Source organism: Triticum dicoccoides, chromosome 4A (genome assembly GCF_002162155.2).
Source record: "Triticum dicoccoides isolate Atlit2015 ecotype Zavitan chromosome 4A, WEW_v2.0, whole genome shotgun sequence".
NCBI classification, from domain to species: domain Eukaryota; kingdom Viridiplantae; phylum Streptophyta; class Magnoliopsida; order Poales; family Poaceae; genus Triticum; species Triticum dicoccoides.
The window spans coordinates 737688181-737702694 of NC_041386.1; the positions used below are offsets into that span (position 1 = coordinate 737688181).

At 48.7% G+C, this 14514-nt stretch overlaps 1 protein-coding gene across 1 annotated transcript; it reads left to right on the forward strand.

Annotated features, from left to right (window-relative positions):
- Positions 1-7014: 7014 nt before the first annotated feature.
- Positions 7015-8734, forward strand: LOC119288278 (aspartic proteinase nepenthesin-1-like). The gene has a single exon (XM_037567912.1). It carries the CDS (start codon positions 7015-7017, stop codon positions 8377-8379), a length of 1365 nt encoding a protein of 454 aa, XP_037423809.1. The 3' UTR covers positions 8380-8734.
- The last annotated feature ends 5780 nt before the right edge of the window (positions 8735-14514 follow it).

Sequence of the window (14514 nt, forward strand, 5' to 3'; positions counted from 1 at the left end):
TGTTGTTTAGGTCAAATGTTTGAGGGTTGTTCTCAACATCCAAAATTATTCTCTCGTGTTCTTGATGACTCCGGTTCTATCCAGTAGTGTTTTTCCTAAATTAGTCAGATTGTTCTATGTATTCTCATGATAATGCTATATTTTGTTACATAATATTTCTTCTAATATGTAAATCAATCAGCATATCATGGTGGTGTGCCGCCGTGCACTATACTCGCTATAGTCCCCCTCTAGCTCTCCTGTTAAATCCACACCCTAAAAACCCAGGGACTGGCCAGGAGTAGTTTGGTTGCCAATATATACACTCCATGGTAGGGGTGGTTACAAAAACTTACTCAGTTCAATCTGACAACACTTACCTAAAATGGCGGGGCGGTTACAATCATAAATCATTTTTATGGATTCAACGGCAACGATTGCGGCTCCGGTGTTGGTGTCAAAACTGGCGGATCTCGGGTAGGGGGTCCCGAACTGTGCGTCTAAGGTTGATGGTAACATGAGGCGGGGGGCACGATGTTTACCCAGGTTCGGGCCCTCTCTATGGAGGTAATACCCTACTTCCTACTTGATTGATCTTGATGAATATGAGTATTACAAGAGTTGATCTACCACGAGATTGTAATGACTAAAACCCTAGAAGTCTAGCCTGTATGATTATGATTCTCCCTCTACGGACTAAGCCCTCCGGTTTATATAGACACCGGAGGGGACTAGGGTTGTACAGAGTCGGTTATAGAGAAAGGAATCTTCATTATCCAGACGCCAAGCTGGCCTTCCATGCCAAGGAGAGTCCCATCCGGACACGGGAGAGAGTATTTGGTCTTATATCTTCACAGCCCATCAGTCCGACCCATATCAATAGTCCGGCCGTCCGAGGACCCCTTAATCCAGGACTCCCTTAGTAGCCCCTGAACCAGGCTTCAATGATGAGGTGTCCGGCGCGCAGATTATCTTCGGCATTGCAAGGCGGGTTCCTTCTCCGAACACTCCAAAATAGTCTTCGAACACAATAACTGTATCCGGCTTTGCAAAACAAATTCCACACAGAACCGTAGAGAGTATAATATTTCACGAGTCCAATCCGCTGACAACTTTTTGTAGCGTGACATCACGCCGCCGCCCGGCCATTATTTCGAACCGTTTTAGCCTGCCGCCCCATATTTTGAGATGCAGTTTTACTGGCACGTCTTGTCAAAGCAGAGATCGTGTCCCTTTATTACGGGATTCTCATCAATACGGGCATGGGTAATCCCACCGTACCGTTTGCACGGCCCTTGGGGATAAGCGAGATTTTAGGGAAAGTGGGGAGGCGCTTGATATTCACTACCTTTATAAAGATATAAGGATTCACCTCTTTCACCCACGCCTTCTTTCTCTCTGCTTCCCCCATTCTCGAGCCCCAGCGCCCAAGTTCTCATCTTTTCTGCCCCCAGAAAGCACTCCAGCCATGTCCGAATCCGGAGCGCAGGGAAAGTAGATGGTCTCCTCTGTCAAGGAGAAGGACATTACAAAGCTCCGAGAGGCCGGGTATCTGGCCAAGGAAATCGCCCACCGACTTCCGGCCGAGGGATAGATCGTCCCCACTCCGGAGCCCCATGAGAGGGTTGTATTCCTCTCTCACTTCGTCCACGGGATGGGATTTCCTCTCCACCCATTCGTCCGCGGACTCATGTACTACTACGAGCTAGATTTTCATGATATATCCCCAAATTCTTTCCTCAACATCTCGGCATTTATTGTCGTGTGCGAGGCTTTCCTCCACATCCCACCCCACTTCGGATTGTGGTTAAAGTTCTTCAATGTGAAGCCGAAGGTGGTGGGTGGCCACCACGCAGAGTGCGGAGGCGCCATGGTGAGCAAGATGCCCAATGTCACAAGGCCAACAGGTACCTTTATCGAGTCCGTCAAAGGGTGGCAACAATAGTGGTTCTATGTTACTAAGCCGCGCGACACCACCTGGGTTACGGCTCCCGAATTCCGATCCGAAGCCCCAGTGCGGCTCACCTGTTGGCCAGAGAAGGGCCTAGATTGGTCTTCGTCAGACGAGATGACATCGCTTCAGACGCGCATCAAGATCATGTGGATAAGAACATCAAGCTCGTCAACGTGATCCAGGTGATGCTAGTTCACCGGATCCTTCCATGCCAAAGCTGGACTTGCCATTTATGGGAGTTCGATCCGGCCAAGCACTAGACCCTGCTGCAGTTCTTCGGCACTACGCACGAAGACATATGGAAGGTACTTTTCACGTCCAACCAGACGTGGCCGGCTACGACCGAGGACCGTGGGCACGATTTGGCCCATCCCTCTAGTCCGGTAAGTTTTTTCATGTTTTCAAGATGTATCCCTTACTTGCATACTTGAGGAAGACACCTAAGCCTCCCTACTGATTCTCTCAGGGCTAGACCAAGAAGGCGGAGCGGATTCACTATCTGGCTCTGCTGCTCAAAGACCCAACAATTCCTCTTCTGGCAAAGATGTTGGTTCCGGCACCCAATAAAGCGTTGGAGAAGAAGGCCAAGAAGAAGGCCAAGGAGACCAAGGAGACCAGAAGCAGTCTCCGTCGCAAGAGTGCTTCGGACATGACGTCTGGAGACACCAAGACTCACTCCTCCGCCGTCGAGGACGAAGAGGAGGAGGAAAGCAACTCTCCCCCTGAGGGGGGAAGGAAGAAGAGGGCGGCCTCCACAAATCTGGAGGCAGAGGCGTCTAAGAGGGGGAAAGGTTACCTCACGGATGACTCTGCGTGGGACGTCGATAGTAGCCCAGAGCGGCGCTCTCGAGACAAGCCCCTGGCCGAATCGTAAGTACTCCAAAACCCGGACACATTCGTATATCCGGCCGCTCTACTTCATTGTCTTAACATGTTGAATCATGTATTTGCAGTCTGGTTCGGTCCGACCTCGAGCGGTCCTCATCTTCGGGAGATTCGCTTGACTCAGAGGCAATGGAGAGCGGGTCCCTCCCGGCGACCTCCTCTCCCAAGGCTACAGATGGTGCCGAGGCGCTGTCCGGAAGGATCCCAGGCCAAGGAGAGACTCAGGAGGCCGTCAGGGCGGCGCCGGAAGGTTAAACCTCGGCCGCCGGACACATGGAGGAGCAGATCCCCATGGATACTGGCAGTGGGGGCCATATCAAATTTGGCCCCCAGCCCAATGCAACTCCGGAGATCTATACGGCTTCGGAATCAGGCAAGCAGCCTCTCTCGAAAGAAGGAGGTGTGCCTATTCCACCGGTGTCCTCTGTCCATCTAGAGGTTCCGGATAGTTTACTGGAAGCGCTGCAAAGCGCTTCCATTGTTGAGGAACACCGTACCCTTATGGGTACGGTGGTTGAGAAGATCCAGTCCGCGAAGAGCGACTGATCGAAGCCTGCACAAGCCTTCTAACAAGCTTTGAGGTAAGCAAAGCAATTATGTAAAAAGAACATCAGTATCTAGTAGCCCCTGAGACATTGTCCGGTGTTCGAAAAGAAAGAGCCAGACAGAGGATCAAACAAGTTTCGCAGGAGACTAACCAGATGAGTTAATGTGAACCCGTAGTCGTCGTTACTAGCTGCGACCTCTCATGCTGCTGAGGTCTCCGGACTGAAGCAGAGTCTGGAGTGGACCGAGGAAGAGCTCGGCCGCGTGAAGAAACAGCTGGAAGACAATCAAGGTATGTAATAATGCAATAACCTTGTCCATATTTCAGGAAGCATGAATGATTTGTACTGACTAAAGTGCCATGACATTTATTAGGAGCAGCGACAGAGGTGGAGACCCTCAAGAAGGCGTTGGCTGAGGCCAAGGACAGAGCGGCCAAGGAAAAAGCCGCCCGTGAAAAGCATGAGGCCAGGGTCGTTGAGGTCCAGCAAGAGCTCCAGGACGCCGTGAAGAAATGCGAGTCCTTGGAGCGGAACATTGCGGATCAAGAGACCAAACTCACCAAGGCTCGCCAAAGCGCACACGATGCCTGGGTTGAAGCCCAGGGCACCCTCCAGGAAGTCCAAGAGGCCAGAAAAATCGCGGCGGGTAAGACCTTTATTATGCAGAGCAAATATGTGAAGAAAAGGTTCCTCTTACTAACCCGGTTTGGAGTTCTCCAGGGGCGTTTGCAGATTCACCGCGCAACATTTCAGATGCTGCGGAGTTCTTCCGAGCCGAAGAGGGGAGCTCAATGGAGAAGTTGTTTTGGTCGCAATACCTTGCGCCAGAACATCTGGTGCCCTTTAGCGACCAGCTAAAACAGCAGGTCGAAATGCATAGGGTGGCCGAACTAGCCATGAAGGATTTAATAGTCAGGCTATGGCCTGCCAAAGCTATACCTAGCAGCTACTTCGGCCTCGTGAAGCGGCTGGTCAACGCCTACCCTCGGCTTGATGCCATCAAGCAGTTGGTCTACATTGAAGGCGCGCGAATGGCCTTCACCCGAGTCAAGATGCATTGGGTGAAGATGGACGCCGTGAAGCTTGTAACCGAGGGACCGCCCGTGGGTAAGGAGCACCGCACGCCCAAGCTGTATTTTGACAATGTCCTGAAGGGATTCCGCATTGTAGAGTGGCAGTGTTCAAAAGACATTATCTTTGAATGAAGTCATTCATGTTATCCTGTGCTGTACTATGAGATAGAATCATTATGTAATATAATGCCTGTTACTTTAAAATTTTACCTCCCGAGCGGCCATTTTGTTAAATCTGAGAGCTGGCCAGTCGTCGGCTTCAGCCCCCACGTAGGAAGTACGAGGGTGTTCGGGATGAATTTAAACACACTTTACTCCACAGTTTGGTCCTTAAAGGAGGTGTTTAGCGTAACGAACCAGGCAATCGGAATATGTAGCTTTATCACCCTCACTTAGCCATAGGAGTTTGACAATAAAAATTTAGGCGCAGCCCCTAGTATTCGGACTTGGGGTACTATAAACACCTCATCGAATAAAAACCGGTTCATCTCATAATGCGGAAAAATCGCAAAAGATTTGTGACCTCTCGAACAGCTGACCGGCTCACTCCGCATCATGACAGCCAGTTTTTGGCTTTCTCTACTGAGGTGGTCATCCGGAATAACCAGGACACAATCGCAGTAGTTCTTCCTTTACTACCCTAGCCGACATAGCGGAACGTAAGGTAGTAAGTACAAGAGCCGGGCAACCCAACTGTTGACCAAAGACATAGTTCGAAGCCAATGCATATAATGCTATAAGTTCGGGGTGCCGAACTATACTTAAAAAAGCATTTGGACTTTGTTGCCGTATTATGGGGCGTAATGAAGCCCCTGGCGAATTTTAAAGCGTACCAAAGTTTACGGGTGCAATCGATAAGAATAATGAAATAAAATGAAAAAGCAAGTTAATGCCACATAAATTTGGCCGCAGACTATTTTTATGCCTGCTCCTCTTCGGCATCGTCGTCCATACCGTCGATGTCTTCGGAGCCGTAATCGAGCATGTTGGTTAAGTCTTCGATAGTGGCTATGAAGTGGGTGGTGGGTGGGAAACGGAATTCTCCGCGCTCAGCTTCCAATTCGAACCGGATATAGTTCGGTTGAGAGTTCCCTGATAAGGAGACGGCTCTTAATGAGCTTAGCACATTGCCTAAGGGTGAGTGCCGGAAGATATCCGCGGAGCTGAACTCAACGATCGGCGCCTGATCAGATTCGATGGGCGCGGGTGCACGCGGTTCGGAACCTATGGCCGGAGACGAATCCGAGGTTCCAGTGACACAGGCCCCGCTCGAGGTCGGTTCTGTGTGCGGCTCTAACACCGATGAGTCTGCGGCTTCCGTGGCGGGGTTGAGCTTCCCGTCGTCGGGCGACGCAATCGGCTCTGGATCCAGGGCCAGAGCAGTTACAGGCGCTATCTCCTGGGCACGGTCCGATGACAGATTTAGGTCATGTTCATTGTGGCGGCAGGGAGCGGCTGCCGTGGGCTCGAGTCCATCGAATACCAAGTCTCCGCGGATATCGGTGACATAATTCAAACTTCCAAACCTGACCTGATGGCCAGGAGCGTAGCTGTCGATCTGCTCTAGATGGCCAAGCGAGTTGGCCCGCAGTGCGAAGCCGCCGAATATGAAAATCTGTCCGGGGAGGAAAACCTCACCTTGGACGGCATTGTTGTGGATGATTGACGGAGCCATCAAACCTTTTGGTGACGACGCAGTGGAACTCTCAATGAAAGCACTAATTTCGGTGTCAAAACCGGCGGATCTCGGGCAGGGGGTCCCGAACTGTGCGTCTAAGGTTGATGGTAACAGGAGGCGGGGGACACGATGTTTACCCAGGTTCGGGCCCTCTCTATGGAGGTAATACCCTACTTCCTGCTTGATTGATCTTGATGAATATGAGTATTACAAGAGTTGATCTACTACAAGATCGTAATGGCTAAAACCCTAGTAGTCTAGCTTGTATGATTATGATTCTCCCTCTACGGACTAAATCCTCCAATTTACATAGACACCAGAGGGGAATAGGGTTGTACAGAGTCGGTTACACAGAAAGGAATCTTCATTATCTGGAGAGGACTGGTGACATCGGCACATTGACGGCTCATTCTGACAACGGCAATGCTCGTTCAGTGATTTATGGACCTCGATGCAATTTTTATTGTGTTTTGAGATGTTAATAGATTTGATCCTTTTCGTAAAAAATATATAGTTAAAGTGCACGCAGAAACACCGACTAAGGCCAGGCCACGCGTGAAGAGATGTACAAGGTAGGGCACAATCACAAAAAGCAAGCGCACCAAAAGAGAGAAAATGACAACAAGGTCGCTAGGGTTTCCGTGGAACGAGGAAAGACAACAACCGGACATGTGCGGATGTGCCAGCCATCGGCGTGGCCACATGGCCATTTGTCGCTGGGTCAACTCTTTGAGTCTTGAGTCTCTCAGATCCACCAAAAATTCGAAATAAGTATGTCGGAAACTTTTTTGGCGGGGAGAGAGAAAAGAGAGGACGTGGAAATAATATTGAGATTGGTCTGTATGCTTGCTCGTATATATAGGGGTCGCTAGGGCCTAGCTTGATATAACCGTAACAATGGCAGCTCCTACTTCACTTCTTCTACTCCTCCTACTGCTGCTGGCGCCGCCGGACTCATCCGCCGCGCCGGTGGCCGGGCTGATTCCCGAGCTCAAATTCTTTGAAAAATCTATCTCGGCCATCGAGGAAGTCGCCGGCTATTACCTGGAAGAAAAGAAGGAGGAGGGCGTCAAGGACGTCTCCGGCGAGCAGAGCAGCGCCGACGACCGCCAGCTGGGCAGCTCGGCGGCCGACAGCTACGGCGCCTTGATCTTCGACCTCCCCGTCGGGACATCGCCGCCGCAGGTCCTCCCCTTTGTCATGGACATCACCACCGACCTCGTCTGGGCGCAGTGCGGCAAGCCCGGGCCCACATACGCACCCACCTTCCGGCCGAACCGCTCCGACTCCTTCTCCCCGATCGGCTGCGCCGACCCGGCATGCAGCCGCCTGATGCCCAAGTACAAATGCGCCGGCCCAAGTGACCGCTGCGGTGGCACCTCCGCCTTCCTCGCCACCGACACGTTCACCTTCGGGACCACGCCCGCCAAAGGCATGGTGTTCGGCTGCATCGGCAAGGTCCCGGAGCGGAACCTCAACAGCACATTCGGCTCCGCCGGCTTCAGCAGGGGGCCGCTCTCACTGGTGTCGCAGCTCCACATCTCCAGATTCTCCTACTTCATCGACGACGGCGGCGGCGACAACAGCTTTGTCAGCTTCAGCGTCGCCGACGACGCGGCGCCGGCCAAGGATAAGGGCAGTCGGAGCACGCCGTTGCTCAAGGGCAAGTACCCTGACTTGTACTATGTTAAGCTAACGGGCGTGCAGGTCGACGGCGAACTCCTCAAAGACATCCCGGAGGAGACCTTCTCCGGCTCCGGCGGGGTGATCCTCAGCACCACCCTTCCACTCACCTACCTCGAACAGGCCGCGTTCAAGGTTCTGAGGCAGAAGCTCTTGACCAGGATCCTGCAGCAGAAGGTCGTCGGGGTACCCAAAAGCCCCGATGAGGACCGCCTGTGCTTCCCCACCAAGGAATTTGCCGCTGTTAAGGTTCCCACCGTCGCGCTGGTGTTTGACGGCGCCGACGCGGCCATGGAGCTCAATGTGAAGAACTACTTCTTCGACGTCGCCGGCAGTGGCCAGACTTGCCTCACCATACGTCCATCGACCGGTGGGTCCGTCCTCGGCAGCCTGCTGCAGACGGGCAGGAACATGACCTACGACATCCATGACGACGGCGGCGTGCTGACGTTTGGGCCGGCGGTGGCCGCAAGTGGGCCAGCTGCGGCGGCGACGAAGGGTGGCGCCCCTGCTCTGGCGCAGGCGTCGCTCGTGACAATAGCCACTCTTCTACTTCTAGGGTGGGTGCTCATCTTCTAGTTCCAGCTAGCCAGATCACGCGGTATAATAATCCTATGCTGCAGTTAAGGTCACATGGAGGCATGTGTTGTGTCAGGCGTATTAGCCAATGTACGTGCATCATTATGGTATCAGGGATTCTTATTTACTAAGTAACTGCATGCATGTGTTATGTACTACTCCCTCCGTTCTTAAATATTTGTCTTTTTAGAGATTTCAACAAATGATTACATACGGAGCAAAATAAGACTCTAAAATGTGTCGATATACATCCGTATGTGGTAGTCCATTTGAAATCCTAAAATGACAAATATTTAAAAACGGAGGGAGTACTAAGTAACTGCATGCATGATGTAAGATTCTTATTTCAGAAGCTGGAAGCACTAATATAATGTCCATCTTTCATTGTTAAGCGTAGCACTAATATTTAAGAGGATGTGAGAATAGGAAGGGGGATGGCTCCCCACGTGACTAGCTTTGCTTCTACTCCATGTCAAACCCATCCCAACCACCGCCACTGACACCACCTACTACCAGTGTAAAAAACGGCATTCTATCAAAAATAGTGTGACCCTTCTCCAAATGCTTAAAATCCACTCCTCAACATCCTCAACCTTAAACCTTATGCGTTCTCAAGCAAAAATTTGATGAAACCAAAGTTATCCATCTAGCCAAGCAATAACTTTATTGCCCATAGGCGTATCCTTGTCTTCTCTGCAAGCTATAACCAAGATAACATATCTGTACAAGATAGTACATGCTCAGCTAGGTAACTGGAGCTATGCTTCTTGTCAAAGTTTAATGTATCATGAAAACTAATACTTGAATCCTCTTACTTATTAGCTTATTCACTTCTTTTTGTTGTTTTTCCATTTAAACAAACTTGAGCACAAAGAGTTATACAAAAAGTCAAGATATGGAGATTTTCATTTATGCCCACTAAGAGCATCTCCAGCCGCGCCCCTAACAGCCCCCCAGGCGACTTTTTCGGCGCCGGCGCCAAAAAAACGGCCCAGTCGCGCCCCCAGGACGACGAAAAGCGTCGGTTTGGTCCTTTTTTCCGCCCGGCGGCCGCAGGCCGAACCCGGCGCGTTGGAGGGCGCTTGGGGGCTCCGACGCAAGGGAAAAGCGCGGCTGGCCCACGCCATCAGGTGAAAAGTCAAGATTTTCTTCCCCGACTCGCCTCCCACCCCCCGCGCTCTCGGCCGCCACTAGGTATATCCCGGCGCCGCCCCGCCGCCCTTCACCGGTACATAGCCATTCCCGGCCGGAAAAATAGCAGAGGTTCGCCGCGGCAGCCCCTCCGACACCAGCTGGGCGTTTCCGGCCGCGGAGGGGCAGTTTAGCGGCGGGTGCACGCCCACCATGCGCAAGGTGTTCGACGATTTGCCTGCCTCGGCGATGGACTCGGATGACGAGGAAGTGCTCGCCGCGCTGCTGGAGGAGGAAGCCGAGGCCGACGTCCAGGAAGAAGAGCATCTCATGGTGCTCGCCGCCCTCGCCCAGTTGCTGGTGAGCAATGAAAAGCCGCGGCGAGGTGGCTTGGCGCCGGGGCGTGTGAAAGCAAAGAACCGGCATCGTCTCGAAGGCTACTGCATGCTCTACGCCGACTACTTCGCCGATGCTCCATTTCACGGCGACAGAACATTTCGACACCGTTATCGGATGAACAGAAAGCTTTTCCTCCGAATTGTGAATTCCATCCGGGAGTTCGACAACTACTTCAAATGTAAGATGGATTGCACCAGCAAATTTGGATTCACCTCGATCCAGAAATGCACGACAGCGATGAGGATGCTTGCATATGGAGCTCCCGGTGACTCACATGACGACTATGGGCGCATGGCCGAGTCCACCAGCCTAGAGTGTTTCTACAAGTTTTGTCGGGCAGTGGTGGCAGTGTTTGGACCGTAATACTTGAGAACACCCAATGCGGAAGACACTGCTCGGATCCTAGCACAGAATGCAGCAAGAGGATTTCCTGGGATGCTTGGAAGCATCCACTGCATGCATTGGAAATGGAAGAATTGCCCATTTGCTTGGCAGGGGATGTATAAAGGCGCCAAAGGCGGTTGCAGTGTGGTACTTGAGGCGGTTGCCACACAGGACCTCTGGATTTGGCACTCCTTCTTTGGTATGCCAGGAACTCACAATGACATCAACGTGCTGCAGTGCTCTCCTGTTTTTGCCAAGCTTGTTGAAGGTCATTCTCACCCGGTGAACTTCGAGATCAATGGGCGGCACTACAACAAGGGGTACTATCTAGCTGATGGCATTTATCCGAGATGGTCGACATTTATGAAGACCATCAAAAACCCTGTGCCTGGAGGCAAGAACGCCTGGTTTGCGAAGATTCAGGAGGCTTGCAGGAAGGATGTCGAGCGGGCATTTGGTGTGCTCCAATCTCGATTTGCTGTTGTCCGGTACCCCGCTCAGACCTGGTCCAAAGAACAAATGTGGGAGATCATGACCTGCTGTGTCATCTTGCACAACATGATCATTGAGAGCGAGCAGGAAGAGCCAGTGTTTGAAACTGAACCAAACCACAGGCAGGGTCCTCTTGCCCAAGTTGATCACCAGCTATCGGCAACCTGGACTGCCTACCTCAGTATGCGTCAGGAGATCCGAGACCCACAGGTGCATCCTCAACTGCAGCAAGATCTGATAGAGCACCTATGGAGGCTCAAGGGCGACACAGGGCGCGACGTCTGATGAAATATGATTTTTTTATTTGTTGAACTATATAATTTGTATTGAACTATTTGTTGTTGTACTATTTTGTTGAAGTATTTGAATTTTCTGTGATAAAATATGTGAAAAATATATATTTATGTTGATAATTGAACGCCGAGCCACGGCGAACCATGCCGAATATGGGCCTATTCTCGCTCATATGGGCCTTTTTCGCCGAAATGGGGGTTCAAAAGTGGGCCAAAATCGGCGGCTGGGCGCAAAACCGGCCCCAGCGCCGAACTAGTCACCGGCTCGCCCCAAGGGGGCGATTTTTATGCGTCCTGGGGGGCCGAACGGCTGGAGATGCTCTAACGTTCTCAAGTCAAGGCTCTCAAGCACTTACTTCAGTTGTGCTGCATCCAGAATAGGTACTCCCTCCATTTTAATTTAGTTCCCGTATTAGTTTTGGTCAAAGTCAAGTGTTGTAAACTTTGACAAAGTTTATAAAGAAATTTAACATATACAATAACAAATCAATACCATCAGATTCACTATCAAATGTGCTTTTACATCATTTTGATTTTTTATGATAAGTATTTATATTTTTTTCTATAACTTTGTCAAACTTTACAAAATTTGACTTCAGTCAAACCTAATATGCAGAGTAAATAAAAACGGAGGGAGTACTTCTAAGTTCTCAAGATTATGCCAAAAGGTGATATACACGGGGTTTCGTTGTCGCTTAAGTTTGAGTATTATGGACCCATTTGTTGTCTCTTTTGAGCTCTTGCGATCAGTACTTATTTATTACCACATACACACACTCAAGAGAAAACCGAATAATATTCACTGCAGTGTTGCCACTGCGAACGCTAACAAATCATAGCCGAAATCCCAGCAGAAACGCTGATGAATCATTAGTTGGCCAGCGGAGTTCTTAGCATAAGATCAAGAGAGGTGGCGAAATCACATTTACATGCGTAAACGCGCATATAGTGACAAGGCCATGGCACCAGCAAGAAGCTGAAGCACCATGTAGGAATGCAAAATAGACTTTGGCATACTCTTGAATACTATGGAATACCGATTCTGTATAAACAAGGGTCAAAGCAAGGACCACCAAATCTATTGTATAAAACACCATGGGGTTGAGCTACTCCATAACTTTTTCTTTTAGAAAAATTCTATCAATTGTAAACATTTTATTCAACCATTATATAAAAATAGGGGTTGTGGCGATGTCTTTCGGAGGATCACAAGATTGTTCCCAAGCTAAGCAAAAACTTGAACGAAGTATTTAAAAATACTAACTTGGCAATATGGGACCTAACTTGAGCAAGTGATTCCCTTATACATATACAAGTAGATTAGACCTACCTCTACTTTTCTCTAATCTGGATAATAGAGAGCCCTGTGCTGTTCTCTTCCTCCCTCCTTTAATTATCCGGCAATGCTATGCTCTGGGCGATGAAGCTCTACCGGATTATGAAGCCCGTATGTCTACAATCCATAGAGATGTTGTAATTTCAGTCTTCGGTTCGAGGGATTGTCGTGGACGGTTCTACGGATCGTCATGGATGGTTCGACGGACTTCAAGAACTATCTACACCAACTTTTCTTCCGCTCCAACTCGAACTTGGTAACGATCGGATTAATCTTGTGTGTGTCTTCATAGTGATCCGGGATCTTGATCATAGGACAATTTTTTTTATTTTGTACTATGTTTCCCAACAATTAAGAGTCCACAAAAATACAAATCGGAGCGAGAAGTGACTCATGAATGCAGTGCGCCAGAGTGACAAAGCTCATCGCCTTGGGATTGACTACGTCCACTTTGAGTAGGTGGACAACATGATTGTTTCTCCGGTTGCAACATACATACATGTTTGCTGGTCATAATAATGACCTAACACTAGTAGAAAACAGGGCTTTGGTCCGTCCAGAAAAGATCATTAATCCCGGTTGCATTACGAACTGGGACTAATGTGAGCATTAGTCCCGGTTCGAGCGGCTAGGGCATCATACATGCATTAGTACCAGACCTTTAGTCCCGGTTCGTGCCACCAACCGGTACTAATGGGTGTGATGCCCATTAGTACCGGTTCGTGGCACCAACCGGTACTAAAGGTTAGACCTTTAGTCCCGGTTCGAGCCACCAACCGGTACTAATGGGGTTTGAGGCATTAGTACCGGCTCGTGGCACGAATCGGTACTAAAGGTCTCATTTTCAAACTCTACCACCCCCACCCCCCCGATCGCCTTTTTAGTTTTGTAAAAAGCAAAAGAAAATGATAAAAACTTCAAAAATTAAAATCCTTTGAGATGTAGTTATGTTACTACATCTACTAGTTAGGAAAATTTAAAAACTTAAATTTGGACATGTTTTGCAAAAAGTGTAGGGAAAATGTAAAACGGCTATAACTTGTGCATATGATGTCAGAAAAAAACGTATAATATATCTAAATGTTCAGGACAAAAATCCGCATCCGATTTTGACTGCCTACGGGCTGTTTGCAAATTTTTAGAAACCTCAAATTCTAAAAGGAAAAAAAGTTATGCTCAAATTTTAGTTTTTTTTTGAATTTTTGTTAAATCTGGTCAAACTATGGTCAAACTACTTATTCAAGAAATGATAGTGTTACTAAATAATTATTCAAGAATATTAGTGTTACTAAATAATTATTTCAGTTTTTTTGAATTCTGGTCAAATCTGGTCAAACTATGGTCAAATTTGGTCAAACTGTGGTCAAACTATGGTCAAACAATGGTCATACTACTTATTCAAGAAATATTAGTGTTACTAAATAATTATTTCAGTTTTTTGAATTTTGGTTAAATCTGGTCAAACTGTGGTCAAACTATGGTCAAACTATGGTCAAACTACTTATTCAAGAAATATTAGTGTTACTAAATAATTATTGTTTTTTTAAAACAATAGTTTCAAACTCAAACAGTGAAATGTGTGACTTCATGCTGAAGCTAGATTCCTGAGGGTTAATAGGATTGACATCTTAGTATTGTCAGGAAAACAACAAGTGCAAACTTGGAAACGATGACCGTTCGGGAAGTTGGATGATTTGGAATGATGAAGGACGATTAGAGATTAGAGGTTAAATTAAGCAGTGATGAGGGATGATTAGAGATTAGAGGTTAAAAAAATTCAGAAATTTGAAAATTCAAAAAAAATTCAAGAACAAATTTCAAAAAAAAAATCATAAAATTTCCTTTAGTACCGGTTGGTGTTACCAACCGGGACTAAAGATGGTCCTCCAGGCAGCGGCCACGTGGACGGCCTTTAGTCCCGGTTCGTGTAAGAACCGAGACTAAAGGGGGATGCTTTAGTAACGACCCTTTAGTCCCGGTTCCAGTACCGGGACTAAAGGCCCTTATGAACCGGGACAATAGGTCCTTTTTCTACTAGTGTAATACTATATGTTGTACAAAATAATGTTTGAAGTTACGTTTTTTTGGGCGGGCGGGGGA